This window comes from Coccinella septempunctata, chromosome 2, assembly GCF_907165205.1.
Source record: "Coccinella septempunctata chromosome 2, icCocSept1.1, whole genome shotgun sequence".
Taxonomy (NCBI): Eukaryota; Metazoa; Arthropoda; class Insecta; order Coleoptera; family Coccinellidae; genus Coccinella; species Coccinella septempunctata.
Genome location: NC_058190.1, coordinates 39083402 through 39099818, shown reverse-complemented (window position 1 = coordinate 39099818; position 16417 = coordinate 39083402). Strand labels below are relative to the sequence as shown.

At 36.4% G+C, this 16417-nt stretch overlaps 1 protein-coding gene across 4 annotated transcripts in view; it reads left to right on the top strand.

Moving 5' to 3' along the window:
- The window catches only part of LOC123306684 (ELKS/Rab6-interacting/CAST family member 1), a 69881-nt gene extending 53464 nt beyond the window's left edge, over window positions 1-16417 (top strand). For 3 of the 4 annotated variants that reach the window (XM_044888804.1, XM_044888802.1, XM_044888801.1), the window contains 12 exons: window positions 3482-3808; window positions 4300-5286; window positions 5611-5763; window positions 5884-6212; window positions 6649-8764; window positions 9058-9318; window positions 9921-10105; window positions 10167-10248; window positions 10501-10902; window positions 11961-12121; window positions 12322-12469; window positions 12696-16417. In XM_044888804.1, coding sequence (XP_044744739.1) covers window positions 3482-3808; window positions 4300-5286; window positions 5611-5763; window positions 5884-6212; window positions 6649-8764; window positions 9058-9318; window positions 9921-10105; window positions 10167-10248; window positions 10501-10902; window positions 11961-12121; window positions 12322-12469; window positions 12696-12776 — 5232 coding nt within the window. In that variant the 3' untranslated portion in view covers window positions 12777-16417. Of the gene's footprint in view, window positions 1-3481; window positions 3809-4299; window positions 5287-5610; window positions 5764-5883; window positions 6213-6648; window positions 8765-9057; window positions 9319-9920; window positions 10106-10166; window positions 10249-10335; window positions 10903-11960; window positions 12122-12321; window positions 12470-12695 lie in introns of those variants that run through there. The other variant, XM_044888803.1, reaches the window with a different exon arrangement.

Sequence of the window (16417 nt, the reverse complement as noted above, 5' to 3'; positions counted from 1 at the left end):
TTCTCGAATATTCTATTATAGTTAGTGGTTTTTGAAACTCAACTCAAGAAAGTGAAAGCCATCTATTCTTTATTATTCTTTTTTTATTGAGGGGAAGAGAGTAAAGCATCGTTTCTTTCACTATATGGCCTTCTCATTTTTGGGGATTCTCATTTTGGGGATGTCAAATGTCATTTGAATTGCTACTCGCCAAAAAAATAAATTAATTATTTTTGTGTCATATTCTGCTGAGCATTTCCTCTATTTACTTAAAATTTGGGGGTATAAGTCTTTGAATTATACATGATAATAAATATAATAATGTACAACTACAAGTACAATATGTGCACTACATATATATTAACAGAAGATTCCTGAAGTGAGAAAAAATCCTTTTTCCCTTTACCATTCTTCCCAATTCTGCTGTTAAAAATCCAGAAAAGATGTGATTTCGAGAAATAGTTAAACTTAGTTTTAAATTCAAGTGATGAATCTTCTCCGAACACAAAATTTCACCCACATCTTCCAGTTTCTTCATTATGACATTACATCCCCGAAATTCAAAGACTGCAAGTAAGTTGAACACTCACTAATGAATATCCGCCGTTTTCGAGTAATTTGACATTTAAAAATAAAAAGTATCTGCGAAATACGAAAAATTGGGTACCTTGGCTCAATGAAACTCTGTTTGAAAGATTCACAGATGTTTAGTGTCATAGATTTAGCTTGTTATTCTGAAGGAAAACTGAAAAAAAGTAGTTAAAAAAGTGTTCCTTTTGACTTCAAGGAACCCACTATTAAAATATTTGTACAAGTCAAAAACTCGCCCTGTATCTATATCATATCATCTTCAGGTGAATAGTAGTATTCCACCCAAAGACGCTTTCGGAATACAGGCGCATTCACAATCCCTATCCTTCTCCTGATTAATTATAGGATCATCTGTTTGATCTCGAGCTCTATATAAACAGTATTAAATTCAATGATAATATCGAGGGTTCGGATGAAAACAAGGTTAATTAACCTCAGAGTGCAATGCTCAGCTCCCAAATTACCATTAGCATCTGCGATGCTATGCTAGGGACATTATTTTCAGATTGAGGGGATTAGCTTCGGGTTCTCCAAGTGTGGAGTGTTTTTTTTTTCACGTTTGTTACGTCTTCAGCATCTTCAAGTCGAGGATAATTCATAATGACTAAGTATGAACCATCTTATGACTACTCTCAATGTGATCAAATTATCACTGAACAATAAACACCATACATAAGACTGCAATTTCTTGAGAATGATAATAATAATAGGAGCCAGCAGAATTATATAAGAGAGGAGAGAAAAATACGAGATAATAAGAGAAAATCAAAAATTCTTCGAAATTTTCGTTAAACTATTTTTTTTAATTACATAGATGCTATTTTGCTGGTTCTCTTGACATGATATATTGAGGAAAATTTGTCGAATTACATCTGTGTTACGAAAATTATATATTTGTTTCATAGCTTTGAAGAGTCTAATACTATAGTTGAAAATAAATCAGTTTATCAAGCACTTTGTTTTTATATTGTATGCCTTTCCTCAGACCGTAAGTGCCTTATTAGATAGTGTCTTACATTTTCGAGGACGAAGGAGCAGAATAGATTCAAAACCATCATTCTAACGACCCATAATATAAAGTTTTCCACATATTACACCGACAAAATCACTTATTTTCGCTTATTTCGAATTATGCTCTTTCAAAAATTAACATCGTGTAAAACACTTGTCAAACCATCGATTGAAACCACTTAATTTCAGTAATATCACATTATTCCAAAAAGGCTAAAATAGTTTAAAATGTACAACATAGTAAGGCTACAGAAACAACGGTAGAGTGAAACGGCAAAACATTCAAACGTTTATTTGAATATCAGAAGTTTCTGAGCATCTTCAGAGTAAGAGTAATGTCATCTGTCATCCCACTTCGTTTTAGTTTTACTCAAGAAGATGTATAGGGGAGGTCCAATTGAGTTCAAAACAAATTGGAAGAGTGATGACGTAGAAGGTGGCCACGTCAAGCTCACTGATAGAACTCTGTCGTGGCGTGGCATATAGTAGTGCTGAAGTGACTCGAGTACTTTTTCGATCTCCTATTGGTGAAAGTCTCTTGAGTACTGTCAGTGACCCACTCATGAGATAAACAACGTTTTCGAGCAAAAGTTCTTTATCTATTGTAATTGCTACGCCACTGCTGAGTTCTACCAATAGGGAATTCTCCTCAAGTTGGCTTATCACAGCATATGCAAATATAAACTTAATAATTATGAGTTTCTTTCATGAATTTTTCAAATGTACCGCGGAAACTATTCAAAATCATTCTTCAAATATGAGGTTTTAAAATAAAATTTTACGATCTTCCTCGTTCGTCGCAGAGTTCATAGACAATCATCTTTGTCTATCTCATCAAGATAGTGTATTTGTTGTCCTTTATTATCAACGCATATTTCAGTAGATGTTGCCAACTTGCGCAATAGAAACGAAACGCTTTAAATTTTAAATACCCATTTTTATTTTTCATTTTTAAGTACTTGAAATAGTTTTTTTTGGGAAACAGTTGAAATGATTATTTCAAAATGTAATGTTTCAAAGATATTTCATAAAGAATACATCATTTTCGTCAGAAGGAGTATTCTCTATTAAGCTGGACTTGCGCACCTTCTACGTCACTACCCTTCCAGTTGGCTTTGAATTGAATTGCTCCTCCCTTCATGCTATACAGGCTGCAACGAAATCAATGAATTTGGTGCACAGATGATATGGGAAATCTCATGGTACTACCTTTTTTGGCGATAGATCTCTCAAGAAACTTTTTGCTGGGCCAAAATATCTTTGAAACCACTAAACATTAACCGCGTATTAGAATTCCAAAAAAAAATTGTGAGACCGTTAGATAGCTTAATATGTCGTATTCATGGAGAGATTTCTTTTATACATAGTGCTTGGCTGTCAGTTATCGATAAGATAAAAGTAAAACACATTCAGACTCAAACATTTAATTCAATTTTGGCAAATAACTTTTTGGGTGATAAAATACACAGTTATATTATCATGAACTATTTCCATTGATTCAACTTAAATTTTACAAAAAGGCCTATATCTCATGTAAAATAGTCTAAAAGGGTACTAACCCTTATCCACAAAATACCTGCCATTTCTTTACATCAATCGAGGTTGTGAATCCCTTCTGCTCAAAACCTTCGAATTTCGGCTTCCATCAAATCATGTCTAGAGTCAAGATCAAAGATTTCCATCAGCCACTACCAGTTCTTGAGACGACCATCTCTACACTCAAACTCACCCTTACTACAAGACACACATCGTACGCTACTGATTAACCCCTCGTCTGTAACTAAATGTTAAGACTCTCCGGCCACCTGGAGATCAGGTTGACCACTTTTGCCACCTCTTTGTCTCTGGCACGCATGATTTTCCCCGCATGGAGCAAAATAGAGTGCATGCATGTCCTCAGCTCGACGAATTTCGCGTGGAGATACAGCGTAGGGACCAAGAGATCCTGGCGATGGGCGCCAAGATGAAAACGCTGGAGGAACAGCACCAGGACTATCAGCGACACATTGCCGTGCTCAAAGAGTCCCTGTGTGCCAAGGAGGAACATTACAACATGCTCCAGGCCGACGTGGAGGAGATGAGGCAGAGGCTGGAGGAAAAGAATAGACATATCGAGAAGAAGACGCAGCAGAGTCAGCAGGAGCGTGCCAGGGCAGCTGCTGAGATGGCGGAAATGAGGGAGCACATGGATATCAAGGACAGGAAGATAAACGTTCTTCAGAGAAAGGTAAGACGAAAGCTTTTCAATTGACTTCACACTGATATTATTTTTCTTTATCCATATCATTCTCAGAGGGTTTTGTGACTAATAAGATATTATTATTCACCATGTGGAGTCACTATAAAGCACTGCGACAGTCTGCTCTGACTTCTACCTCCTTTGGCTATTTCCCATAATACTGCAGCTTCTTTATTTCCACTTGATAGGGGAATTTTCTGCCTCTTTGAGGCTATATCAGCATGCTGAGGATTCCTTCATTACTTCGGATGATAAACGGCTGTTTTTCATTATTCAATCCACGTTACCACACTTGAAATTCTGTTCTGGTCCAACTTATTATAGTAAATTCAATACTTCTTAGGTACCTCGATCATATTATTATTTACTCGAACTGTTCATTAACCACGAATACACAAGTGTTAGATATTTTTCAGTTTGTCTAAAGTTATTGAATCTTACATACTGCGGCTAATTTTTCACGGAATAATCTATGGTAGGTCGAAAACTTGGAAGATCTTCTAAAAGAGAAAGACAACCAAGTAGATATGGCAAGAGCAAGGTTATCAGCCATGCAAGCACATCACTGCTCTTCAGAAGGAGCACTTTCCTCCCTCGAAGAAGCCATAGGCGATAAAGAAAAACAAATGAATCAACTGAGGGAGCAGAGAGATAGAGCCGAACAAGAAAAACAGGAGGAGAGGGAACTACACGAGAGAGAAATCGCTGACTACAAGTTGAAGATACACGCCCTAAACAGCGAAGTAGAAAAGCTGACTGCGAGGTTGGATAGAGCTCAAAATGACAGAGATAGGCTAGAAGCCAAGTTGGAGAGTTCCCAATCTGAACTTGGCAAGAGCAAAGCGGAATTGGACAAAGCCACTATTGAAGTTGGTAGAAGTGGACAAGATTGGGAACAAGCGAGACAGAGACTGGCCAGGCTGGAGTTGGAGAATGAGAGGTTGAAACAAGAGGTCGACAGATTAACTCTAGAGAAGGATAGGGACAGGCCTAGGAGTACAACATTCGGAAGAACAACTTACGCGAGTAGTCACGAGCTGGATAGAGTCCAAGAGCAGGCAGATAAAACATCATCTGATCTTAGAAGGTGTCAGGCTGAACTGAGAGTTACACAAGCGGATAGCGAGAGAGCGAAAAACGAAGCCAAAGCGTTGCAAGAGAAATTGGAAAAGTCCCAGGGGGAATTATATCGCCTCAAGGCCCGTCTGGAGAATTCGCACCAGGAGCAGGATCATCTTCGGGAAGAGCTGGAAAGATTCCAGTCTACGACGGCAAGGTTACACGCCGACAAAGATCGAGCATTCGCAGAACTGGACAAGCTCAGGGAGGAACTGGAGCATTCACAGGGGGCCTTGGGAAAGTCTCAAGCAACACAGGACAAGCTACAAGCCGCTCTGGACAAGGCGCAGACAGAAGTAGACAAACTACAAGAAAAACTAGACAAGTCCATTGGGGAGACCAGGAGAGTGAGTACCAAATCTAGCATTTCCTATATCCACAACATTATTTAATTTCTCCAGTAAGTGTTTCATGGATTTATAAGGTCCAAGGATGACAGAAACCAATTATTTAGTTGCTGACTACGAGCAAACGACTAAAGCATGACTGCCCAGTTCACAGAGCTCGAAAATAACAATTCCAATCTAAGTGATTGGATTTTTTCATCCTTAGACCTTAAGCCTTAAACACTTTCTAGAGGAAGAGATAAAGAGGTCATCATTCTTATCAATCAGATATTAATTATTATTTAGATACTGAAAATCACATTAATTTTATAACAATTCTTCCAGCTACAACTGGAGAAAGAAAAAGTAGCATACGATTTAGAGAATACCCAGTCGCAATTGGACAAGGCTCTAGGACAGTCTGCTCGTCTTCAGAAAGAAAAAGAATCCGCTCAAATAGAAGCAGATCGACATAGGGACAAACTTGACAAAGCACAGGTACGTCAACTATTCTTCCATGTTTAGGGAATCTATGAAGCTCTTGACAGCGTTTCATGAAAAAGTTGCTTTGTATAAGATCATTTTTTCTACGTTTAACGTCGGAAATTTTCGTTCCAGTCCCAAATTGGACGTCTGCAGAAGGAAAGAGACTCCTTCTACGATGAGTGCGAGAAGTTGAAGGAAAAAGTGGAACAACAAATAACCCAGATGGCCAAGATTCAGAGGGAGAGGGCTGATATCGAATCTGAAGTTGATATTCTGAAGGAGAGATGGGAGAAGACACATATGATTCAGCAGAAACTCCAGATCGAGCGAGACGATGCAATAACCGAAATAGACATTCTGAAAGAAAAGTTGGACAAATCGATATACGCCTGTCAGATTGCCGAGAAAGAAAGGGATTCTCTGCACAGGGAATTCGAGAAAGTCCTGGAGAAATATGACAAGTGAGTAGCTTCATATAGATTAAGGGTGGCTAGTTCAAACATTCACAAATTCTCTGGTAGTTTCGCTGAAAATTGTCTGATATGTTTATTTCTTGTTAGCTACTAGGGTATCATGTAATTAGTTACTGGAAAAGGATTTTTGTTGCAGCCAAATAGTTCGAAAAAAAATAATTGAATCATTGTCATCGGTGACTCAAAACAAATTTCACTTTCGTAAAGAATAAAAGCTTGTTTTCATTAAGGATTTTCATTGGTAATTTTTTCACACACCCGACAGTCAATTGCCAAAACTGATTCTGTTTTCATGAAACTGTATGGACTATTCTTTGATATAAACGAATTTTTATTATTTCTGTCAGTCAGTATATTGATTCATTGAACTCGTTAATTTTCTCTATAGTGAAACCCTCTCTAATTAACTTCTGTTTATTCACAGGTCCCAAAACGACCTGTACAGGGTACAGTCCAAGGTTGACAACTTACAGCAAGAGAAGGACAGGCTAGAGATTGAAAATGAGAAGCAACTGATACTCACATCCAAACTGAGGGAAGAACAACGCAATGTACAAGATAAACTCGATCATCTCCAGGAGATGTACGATCGCACAGCCCTACAGCTGGGAAGAGCCAAGGAATACGAAGAGAAGTCCAAAGAAGAAATCGAAAGACTCAACATTGATATCGAGATGGTCAGAGATCGATACGAAAAAGCTCAGATCGAAGCTAGAAGAATTCAGAGTGAGAAAGAGAAATTCCAGTCCGAGAACGAGAGGCTTCAGTATGAACTGGACAGAGCACACACGCAAAGCGCCAAATCTCAAGCTAGCTACGAGAAATGTCAGGAAGAGATCGCGAGGTTGCAGATAGAAGCAGAAAAAGCGCACGAAAAGCATGATAAACTGCAGAATGAGTTCAGGAAGGTGGTAGCCGAGTACGACGCCTTGAGGGAGACCACCACAGGATCCACCAGTAGATACTCAAGGTACGAAAGAGAAGAAATGAGAACGAAAGAAGAAAACGAAAGACTTCGTGCGGAAGTAGATCGACTGCGGGAAAGATTGGACAAAACGTTAACAGACTTGGACAGATCAAGAAAAGACCTTGCCCTCGCCGAAACCACCAAAGGTAAATTCTCCTATGAAGACGAGAAAGAAATGCAGAGATTACGAGATGAACTGCAGAGAACGGTAAGCAATAATCAACACCTCGAAGACAAACTCCACGAGGTCACTCTACAGCTCGAGCTTGCAAGATCGGAAGTGGCCAAAGTGGCAGGAGGACACGACAAGCAACGACACGAGCTGGAACGAGCCATGATAGAATGCGAGAAACTAAGAGATAGGCACGACAAATTGAAAGCACAATGTGATAAACTAGAAAAAGATAACGAAAAATTAAGAACGGATATAGCACAAGCAGAAAGACGTCAGACATTGGCCGCCGACAAGGTCAGAAACGACGAGAGACTGGAAATAGAAAGATTGAAGGAGAAACTCGAGAAAGCAATTCAGGCCAGAGACGCGACAGAAAGGGAAGCTGGAAGGTTGGCTCAGGAGCTCGAAAAATCGCAGATGCACTTGGCGAAAGCACTCGAAACGAACGATGCCACTAAGATCGAATTCGAACGGATGGCCACTGAGCTCACGAGGATGCATGAAAGGATAGAAAGAGACTCACTTGACTGGAAGACTCTAGAACAAGAAAGAGATCTACTCCGAGCTGAATTGCAGCAGATAAGAACCGGGCTGGAATCTCAGAGAAGAACGATGGACCACCGAACTCAAGAAACGATTGTTAAACTGCAACAAGAACTGGCACAAGTCAACAGGGAAAGAGAAAAAATGGCTGCTATGTTCGATAAACAAGGACGGCAAGGTGAGAGTATAGAGAAACAAATAATCAAATACGAGGCAGATATCAAACAGTTAACAATGGAGAGAGACCAATTGGTGGTACAGTTAGAGAAGAGCCAAGACATGCTGATGAACTTCCAACAGGAACTGAATCAGAGTGAAAGCGAACTAGAAAAACAAAAGGCGGAAGTGAACAGGCTCAAGAACGAGCAGAAGAAGATGTCGCAAGACATGGAAAGGGGGACCAAGGATATATTAGAAAGCAGAAACGCCGAGATACAGAAGATACAACAACAACTACAAGCTGTACAAAAAGAACGAGATAATCATAAGAATCGAGCAGACAAGGCGGAGAAACGGCTTCAAGAATCTGGAGCTAGGGGTGATTCTGAATTGGAACAGTGGAGAAAAGTTGTCGAACAAGAAACCAATAGGGCTGACATTGCTGAAAAAACAGCTCAGGATCTTCAGAAACGAATACAAGTTATGGAGAAACAATTACAACAGCAGCTCAATCAGATGGCGCAATATCAGAAGGAAAGAGGTATCCAACCTCAGCCTGCTGTTGATGACAAGGAGCTCAATAGGCTGAGAAAAGAGTTGGAGAAGGCTCAAGCCGAAGTCAGGAATAAGGACACTGAGAAAGAAAGACTGCAAGCTCAGCTGGAAATGTTGGTACAAGAATTAGAAAGGAACCAGGTTAGTTGTTCCTTTACAATTTATGTAGTGGTCCACTGTCAAGTACTGTTTCCATTCGTCATGAGTGATTATTTTTCTTTTTATATTTTTCCATATTTGGTTTGTAGAAATGTTATAATTTTTGTAATGTACGTATGGTTTTTGAGTTTTGGTTCAAATATATTATTGAATTTTTGTCATCGTTTTATTTTAACTGTCTTATGTTATTAATTTCACATCCTTCTATCACATTGACTAACTTATTTTCCTCAAAATGCAATTTTCTGCCATGGTTTTTTCGATGATGGTTGCAGATGGAGTTGATGGAAACGCAAAAGAAACTGCAGAACGCTGCAAGCCAAAAGCCAACCGAAGATCTGAGTGGACAGAAGAAAAAGTTGGAAGATGAGAAAAAACGATTGGATGATTACAAGAGACAAGTTGACGAACAAAAGAAGGCCATCGATGCCAAACATAGGCAAGTGGAGGAGAAGGAGAGGCAATTGTCTGAATTAGAAAAGGAACTGAAGAGAAGAAAAGAACAGATGGACCAACTAGAACATTCCCTCCAGAAGGTAATCTATTTATAGTAATATTGATTTTTGTTGATCCGATAATATGCACCATAAAAAGTTCTAGAAAAGAAGAAAATATTTTTTTCATATCAAAGGAACTGAATAATTTCGTTACGATTGAGAATGCAAGAATTCTGGAAAATAACAATAAATTGTTGGTGATCCCAATCAATTGTTGAGCAGTGTAAAAAAAATTTGGGTGCAGAACCAGTTTGAATTTTAAAAGAAGCTTTCTTATTGATTTTAATAGCAACCCAATTTCATTTTATGTTTACTAAATGATGATAAATAGATATAAAGGAATTCCCATTGAATGTTTCAAAATCTCTTATCATTATTTGCGTTTTATAACCTTCATTATAAATTTTAAATTTATCAATAGCATTTCAAATATTGATCAAATTTTGTTTATTTATCTTCAGACAAACAAATTATCAATGTCATTGTTCGCTATTCCAAGTTTTCTCAAATTATTTGTTTGTTTCCAAGAATATTTAGAAGTAATGTCATTAAATAATACTCAATTATTTCAAAAATTCCACTTCCTTGGCAATTTCTTCAGTAGGTAATTGGAATGAACTCATTCGAACGCAAATTTTCAGGCTGGTGGTAGTGCAGCTGCTGCTGGAGAACTTAACAAAAAACTAGCTGAAGCCGAGAAGAACTTACAAAAAGCACAAGAAGAGGCAAAGAGATCAGCAGGTGAAATGGAAAGACTTCTACAATTGGTTCAGATGAGTCAGGAGGAGCAGAATTCGAAAGAGAAGCAAATAATGGAATTACAACAGTAAGTTTTCCCACTAGATTTTGATTTGATCAGAAATAACTTCGAACAATTTGTCCTGCAGAGCACTGAAAGCAGCACAGGCAAAACTGAAAAATCAACAAACAGTAAATGCACAATTAGAGGAACAAAGAAAACAAGCAGAGGTGAGTGGATTTTTATCTAGGAGTACCTAGTTATTAAAAACTAACAATACTTCTTTTTCCGCTTACTAATGGACTCGTGGTTTACAGGCTGGACCAGCCGGATTCCTCAAAAGCTTTTTCTAGATATACTCGTATAGATTCATAGCAATTAACTTAACGATATTGCCTCCTTCCTTACTAATCCTTAATTTCCCCACCTGAAAGGCTTTCCCAATTTTATTTTATATTCATTTTTATTTTGCGTGTCATCAGAATCTTTCGAATGACATGAAGAAACTCGACGACGAACTCTATTCGAAAAATAAACAAATAAGTCAATTGTTAGAAACTAATGAAGAACAAGATAAACTCATAAAAGTTAAAGACGAGGAAATTGAACAATTACAAAGAGAATTGAGAGAAAAGAGTGAGATTGCGATATTGAGAAATGGAGGTGATGATAAAATACTGAAAAACGAATTGGATGAGAGCAACGAAGATTCCTCTTGTGATGAGACATTGAAAGATCTGGAAAATATGTTGGAGAAGTCGGATTCGAGCGAGAAAAGGATAAGGGAGCTGGAGAACGCACTAAGGGAAACGATTCGGATATCTACTGAGAGGGAGCAAGTACTACAGGACGAAGAAAGGAAAAGGAAGGATATAATGCAGAAGGTGAGAACTCAAATTGTGGTTGAACCTCCTATAAACTATTTTTCTGAATCAGTGAAAGTTTTTATAAGAGATCCCCGTGAAAATTCCAATCCGGTTAAACCAATAGGGCCTATTCAATTGAAACACTTTCTTGCAATTTTTACAGAATAAGATTTTTGAGAAAAGTATGTGATCAACAAGAAGAATTCCATACGAATCTCGAAAACGGTTCCGTAAAAATTCTTGCGTTTCATGAAAAAATTTATGCGATGTTTATAAGACTATTTCTATCATGATGGAATTGCAATACAAAATATTTTGACAGAATCTGTACCAATATGTTAAACATATAGTTGAGGAGCCGAAGAGGGAAATTCGGGATTTACTCGAGCGTGTCAGATTAATATAAGGGGACATACTTTGGACCCTGTAGAGTACCTCTACCAAAAATTAGACGTGTATATAGGGGGAATTGTCTAGGACTCCCTGTCAGAATAGTAAAAGCAAACGATCATTGTACATACTCGAGCGTGTCAGATTAAGATATATGTGGTTAATTACATGTTGAAAAGTATATATTCTCTTAATCTGACAATTTAAGCGTGAAGAAAATGTGTGGGAGGGCGCCAAACTTGCAAAAAAAAAACGTCACGTGTACATTCTCGAGCGCGGTGGCGTTTTTTCTTATTTTGAAGTTAATGATTCAAGAATAATGGAAAAAATATAATCTGACAGTTTCAGCAAGCCGAAACAATAAAAATTGGCCATTAAGGTCACAAAAATCAGTTTTTTTAATTATCTCCTCTGGTGGGCTTCGAATTGTTTTCGCATTCATAATAAAAGTTGTAGAGCATAACATTTTCTACAAATTTTGTCGTAAGCAATTTTTTCTACGTTCAAACATTTTGAGATATATATGGCGATTAATGCGAGGTGTTTAGCGATACATGCTGAAGCGAAAATTCACTCGTTGGAAAATAGTACAATATTAAAACTGGTTTGAGATGGTCTAATGATTTAATGATTGATTTATTCATTCATTGATTTCTCTTCTTTGACATTATGCTTTACAAATATAGGTATTCAAACTAGAGCAGCGATTGTTATCTCTCCAAACAGCCCAAGCATTGAGATGCCATTCTTGCAACCAATATGTCAAAAGGATGACCAACCTAGAATCTAAATTAACGAGATTATTATCTGAGCGGAAGGAGAATTTAAGAGAGCTCAACAGAATGAAGTGAGTATTCTTTTATAATAATGACAGTGTATTCCAAAAAGAGGTAGCTTTAAGAGGCAGAGATGAAAGATATCATATTTTCATTTCAATCCAGAGTAGAAACTTTTTAGGTTTAATAAAAAGAATACAATGTCTGCGGAATTTTCTTTTGCAAGACCCATCATTATGTTATAATAAATTTTTCTCATCTCCTCCTCCAGAATGGATGCATTGGAATCAGCTATCAGCGAGAAGGATGCACATTTGGCATTTCTAGAAATGAGTGGAATCAGAAATGCAAAACAAGATGACGAGGCTGAAAAATTGCGATTGGACAAAAGGAAACTAATGGATCGTTTGAAAAAAGAAGTGAGTTCTTACATTTCGAAACCTATTTCACCTGATAGCCTACTGAATGAAATACTTCATCTACTTCAACATGAAGATCTTGACTTCGAAAATACAAACCCAAAAATTTTAAAATAGTTTTTGATCTTCAGGGTAAAGAAAAATAAATAAAACGAAATATCACTTTCGACATACGCGCATTTTGCTACTTTGATTGATATTCTTCAGTAAAAATAATTTTTTCCAGAACGAAATCAGCATGTCACTATGTCATCAAGGTGAAATTGCTACAGATTCAGACTCCTTCAACAATTCCGATGAAGACTAATCAACCTAAGTTCCTCTGTAAAACTCCTCTAGCAATAATGTTCAAATGAGGTTTGATATTCATTAGCATTAGGACCTGGTAGGTAGATATTGTTGACTTCATTTTGGAATAATTTGAAACTAATCCAAGCTTTGTTTCGTCTCCTACCAGATCAGTTCGCACTGCCTTTACTAATTTCAAGTAACAGGTAACACGTTTTCCAAAATGGACCGTATAAAGCATTTCAAAAATTGCTGCCACGACTTTTTTAAAATAGCTAGGCTCCTTCTGGAAAACCGTTCGAATATCATGAATGACCAAACATGATGTATTTTCGAATTCGAGTTGAGAATTGTTCAGATTTTGAGCATGACAATAATAATTCGAAGGAATGAGGCAATATCTTTTTTTGAGTATCTATTAATTCGTATGTTTCGTTTTTTCTTTCGATGGACGTTTTGAAGAGTTTCAATTGTTACCTCAACGAATTGAACTACTAAAAAGTATTTTTAAATATATTCTTGTATTATTGCATATCCAACTTTTCATAGTAACTTCTATCCCCACTTCTTCGAATTTTCCTTCTCAAGTCCAAACCTGTCCTCAAAGTAGGTGTTGAGTGTTGGTTTGTCTGTAAGAAAATATACTGAGGAATTTTCGTGTTCTAGATCTCTATTAAACTCTATACTTTCGATACAATCATGAGAAATTCCAATGTAGAAGTTCAAAAATAGTCGAACAGTCTACTTTTGAGAATGTAGCCTCAATCTCAATTAGATAATTGATATTTTTCTGTAGTATTTCGTCCACATAGATGGGTACTAAATACTTCGAGAGATTCAGAATTTTTCCCAAACTATACGAAATGAGGTACCTACTATACAGCGATACTGTATTCTTTCGTTTTCGTTAATTCTCTATTCGTAGTAGAATTTTTTCAGTATTTCCTTGAAAATGGATAGCAATAATGAATGCAAAGAGAATCATAAACCTTGCAATGACAAGCAAGGAAATGAACAAATGTAACAAAAAACTGGGTAGTGAATGTTCCCTACACTACACTATATTTATTAGTTTCTCTTTGAGCGAAAGTTAAACGTTCTACGTTCAATTCCACGAGGTAACGAAGTGTCATAAATATGACTTATTTTCAAATTCCATTTAAATGCGGCTATAATTTTTTATCGAAATAAACCTAGAGTATAATGTAAAATATATTCAAATAACTATATGAAATAATAAGTTAAGCGAGTGATCTCCACCGATATATTATCAGTGAGACGAAAAAAAAGCACTTTAGACGGTTGTTGGTATGTATCGTAGCCTTCTGAGTTCTCCTGTGAGGGATTCGCTGAAGGCCAACTTCATTCTGTAAAAAGTTTATCCTTCTCTATATGAATCATATAGCTAGCCTATGTACTCATTCGTGCAAATATGTATGTAAACTTAAGTCATACTAGTTGATTCAAAAATGATCATTTAAATGCCTTTGTATATCGAATAATGTACATTTATTGTCATATCATTAGGGCCGAGCGACACTGCCATTATCATGTTTCGTGTAAATATTTTCGTCAGTTGTTGATTCGCTCTTCTTAGTATGTTGGCCCTTGACGTTCGAGCCAGAGATGTAAACGAGGTCTGCTTTCGATGGGGATAACAGAGACTCTGGGGATAAACAGTCAGGTCACCGAACTCTCAAATCCCCATCTAGGTTGAGAAATCACGTCAAGACACATATTTTCAAGGGACTCTATCTCACTTGCATGATCCTTTTTCTGTATATGCCGTATGTAGCTTCAACTGAATATATTTTGCATCGTCTTAAAAGACGAACTTAAGCTTACAGAATAAAACTGATACAGAGCATAATACCATTAAAATGCTCACGAAAGCTCAATTTCCATTCTAATCTATGTACCTATGCCCAAAACTCTCCATATAGTCAAAGACGATACTTCAACGGTATTTGCACTCACATTAATTTCGAAAAAGGGTCTACCTTTTCTGTTGAGGAACTTCGGGCAATTCGGCTTTTAATAGGTTAAAAATTATACACTGGACAAAAAAACCGGACAAACAAAATGTTCACAGAATTCACTTTAAAATAGCTTTTTAAGGTGTGCATCAATTTTGATCCTTTTATTGTCTATTCGTAGCCTATCTCATCTTATTTATCACTCGATGTCGAGCCTGCAGGCATTTTAATTGAGTTTGATGGTGTACAGGGTAGAACAACAAAATGATCAAAATCGATGCACACCTGAAAAAGTTATTTTAAAATGAATTTGTGAAAATTTTTCCTGATCGTTTTTTTTGTCCAGGAGTGTGTTTCAGAGCATGTAAAGTCCTAATCTATCTATACCCTATTATATTAGATAGAAAGAATTTGCAATTAGATAAGCGACTTCTTTTACATTTCTGGTTCAAACCACATCAGTATAAACACAAGCTCATCGCTGCTGTCAGATAATTAATAATTTTTGAGAAAACTAATAACTACCACAATTTCGATTAAAGTACATCGTATACTTCTTCAATAATTCCCTGGAATCAGTATTTTTTAATTCCAATGTTGAAGCTCTCACCAGATTGATCAAAGACCAAGTAAAATTTAGCTGCATATTTCACATTTTCTACGACCAGTCAACCTGAAACTATTCGAATATCTAATTTTGCTTGACATTTTCTGTCTGCATCGAGGTTTTTTCTTGATGAAGATAAATAAAAACTCCCTAATCAACATTATTCCGAGATATATGGAACTTTTCAAATTCACCAAAATACCTATGAAAAGCGATGAGATGTCTCTCTTATCTAGAGTAGGTATATGAACGTGTATTAGGTACCGAATATTTTATCTACACTCGCCATTCCAAATTAATATCACAAAGAAGCATTTATCGAGAATAGCACAATAAAGAAAAAAACTAGTTAAGTATTATTCGAGATTCTTATGTGAATTTCATTTGCATTTATTCATTCTTCCCTTCATATTAACAATGACACCTCTTCAATTCAAATGAAGAATCTTTAATTGATGGTATTTTGCTTGGATATACCAAATTTGTAAAAAAAGTCGATGTTATGGATCTGGAAGAATTACAAAAAAATCCCACAAGCTATCATCCCTATGTTAACAAAAAATTACTTGGTATTCTTCCAACACTTATTCTAAGATCAATCATCACATATCTCATACATCATCAATAAAAAGCTTTTTATAAATATCAAATCGTCAAAAATCGTTCTCTTAGTTTATTTGGAAAATAAAATAAGTTAAGGTACGAGATACTTTCATGTTTATATTTCATTTTCATTACATTGTTAAATATGTTTTTTATTTTAGATTTTATTGTGATCTTGTTAGAGAATAACCATATAATTTATAGAAGTAAACGTGTTTTATATTTCCTCGACCATGTTGACTTTAATTGAGTTTTCGTCTATGTGAACATTAAAATCATAGTAACTCAATTTCAATACCTACTTCGAATGTAATCTTTTGATCTTGCGAAAGACGTTATTGAATTGTGAACTTGAAAATGTATAGAGAATTAATAGTTAGGTAGCCCATGTTATTTTTTCGATATTTCGGTTATGCTGTTGTAAAAAAATTGTTAAGTATTATGTATGAAAGTGTGAAATGAAAGTGATAAAAA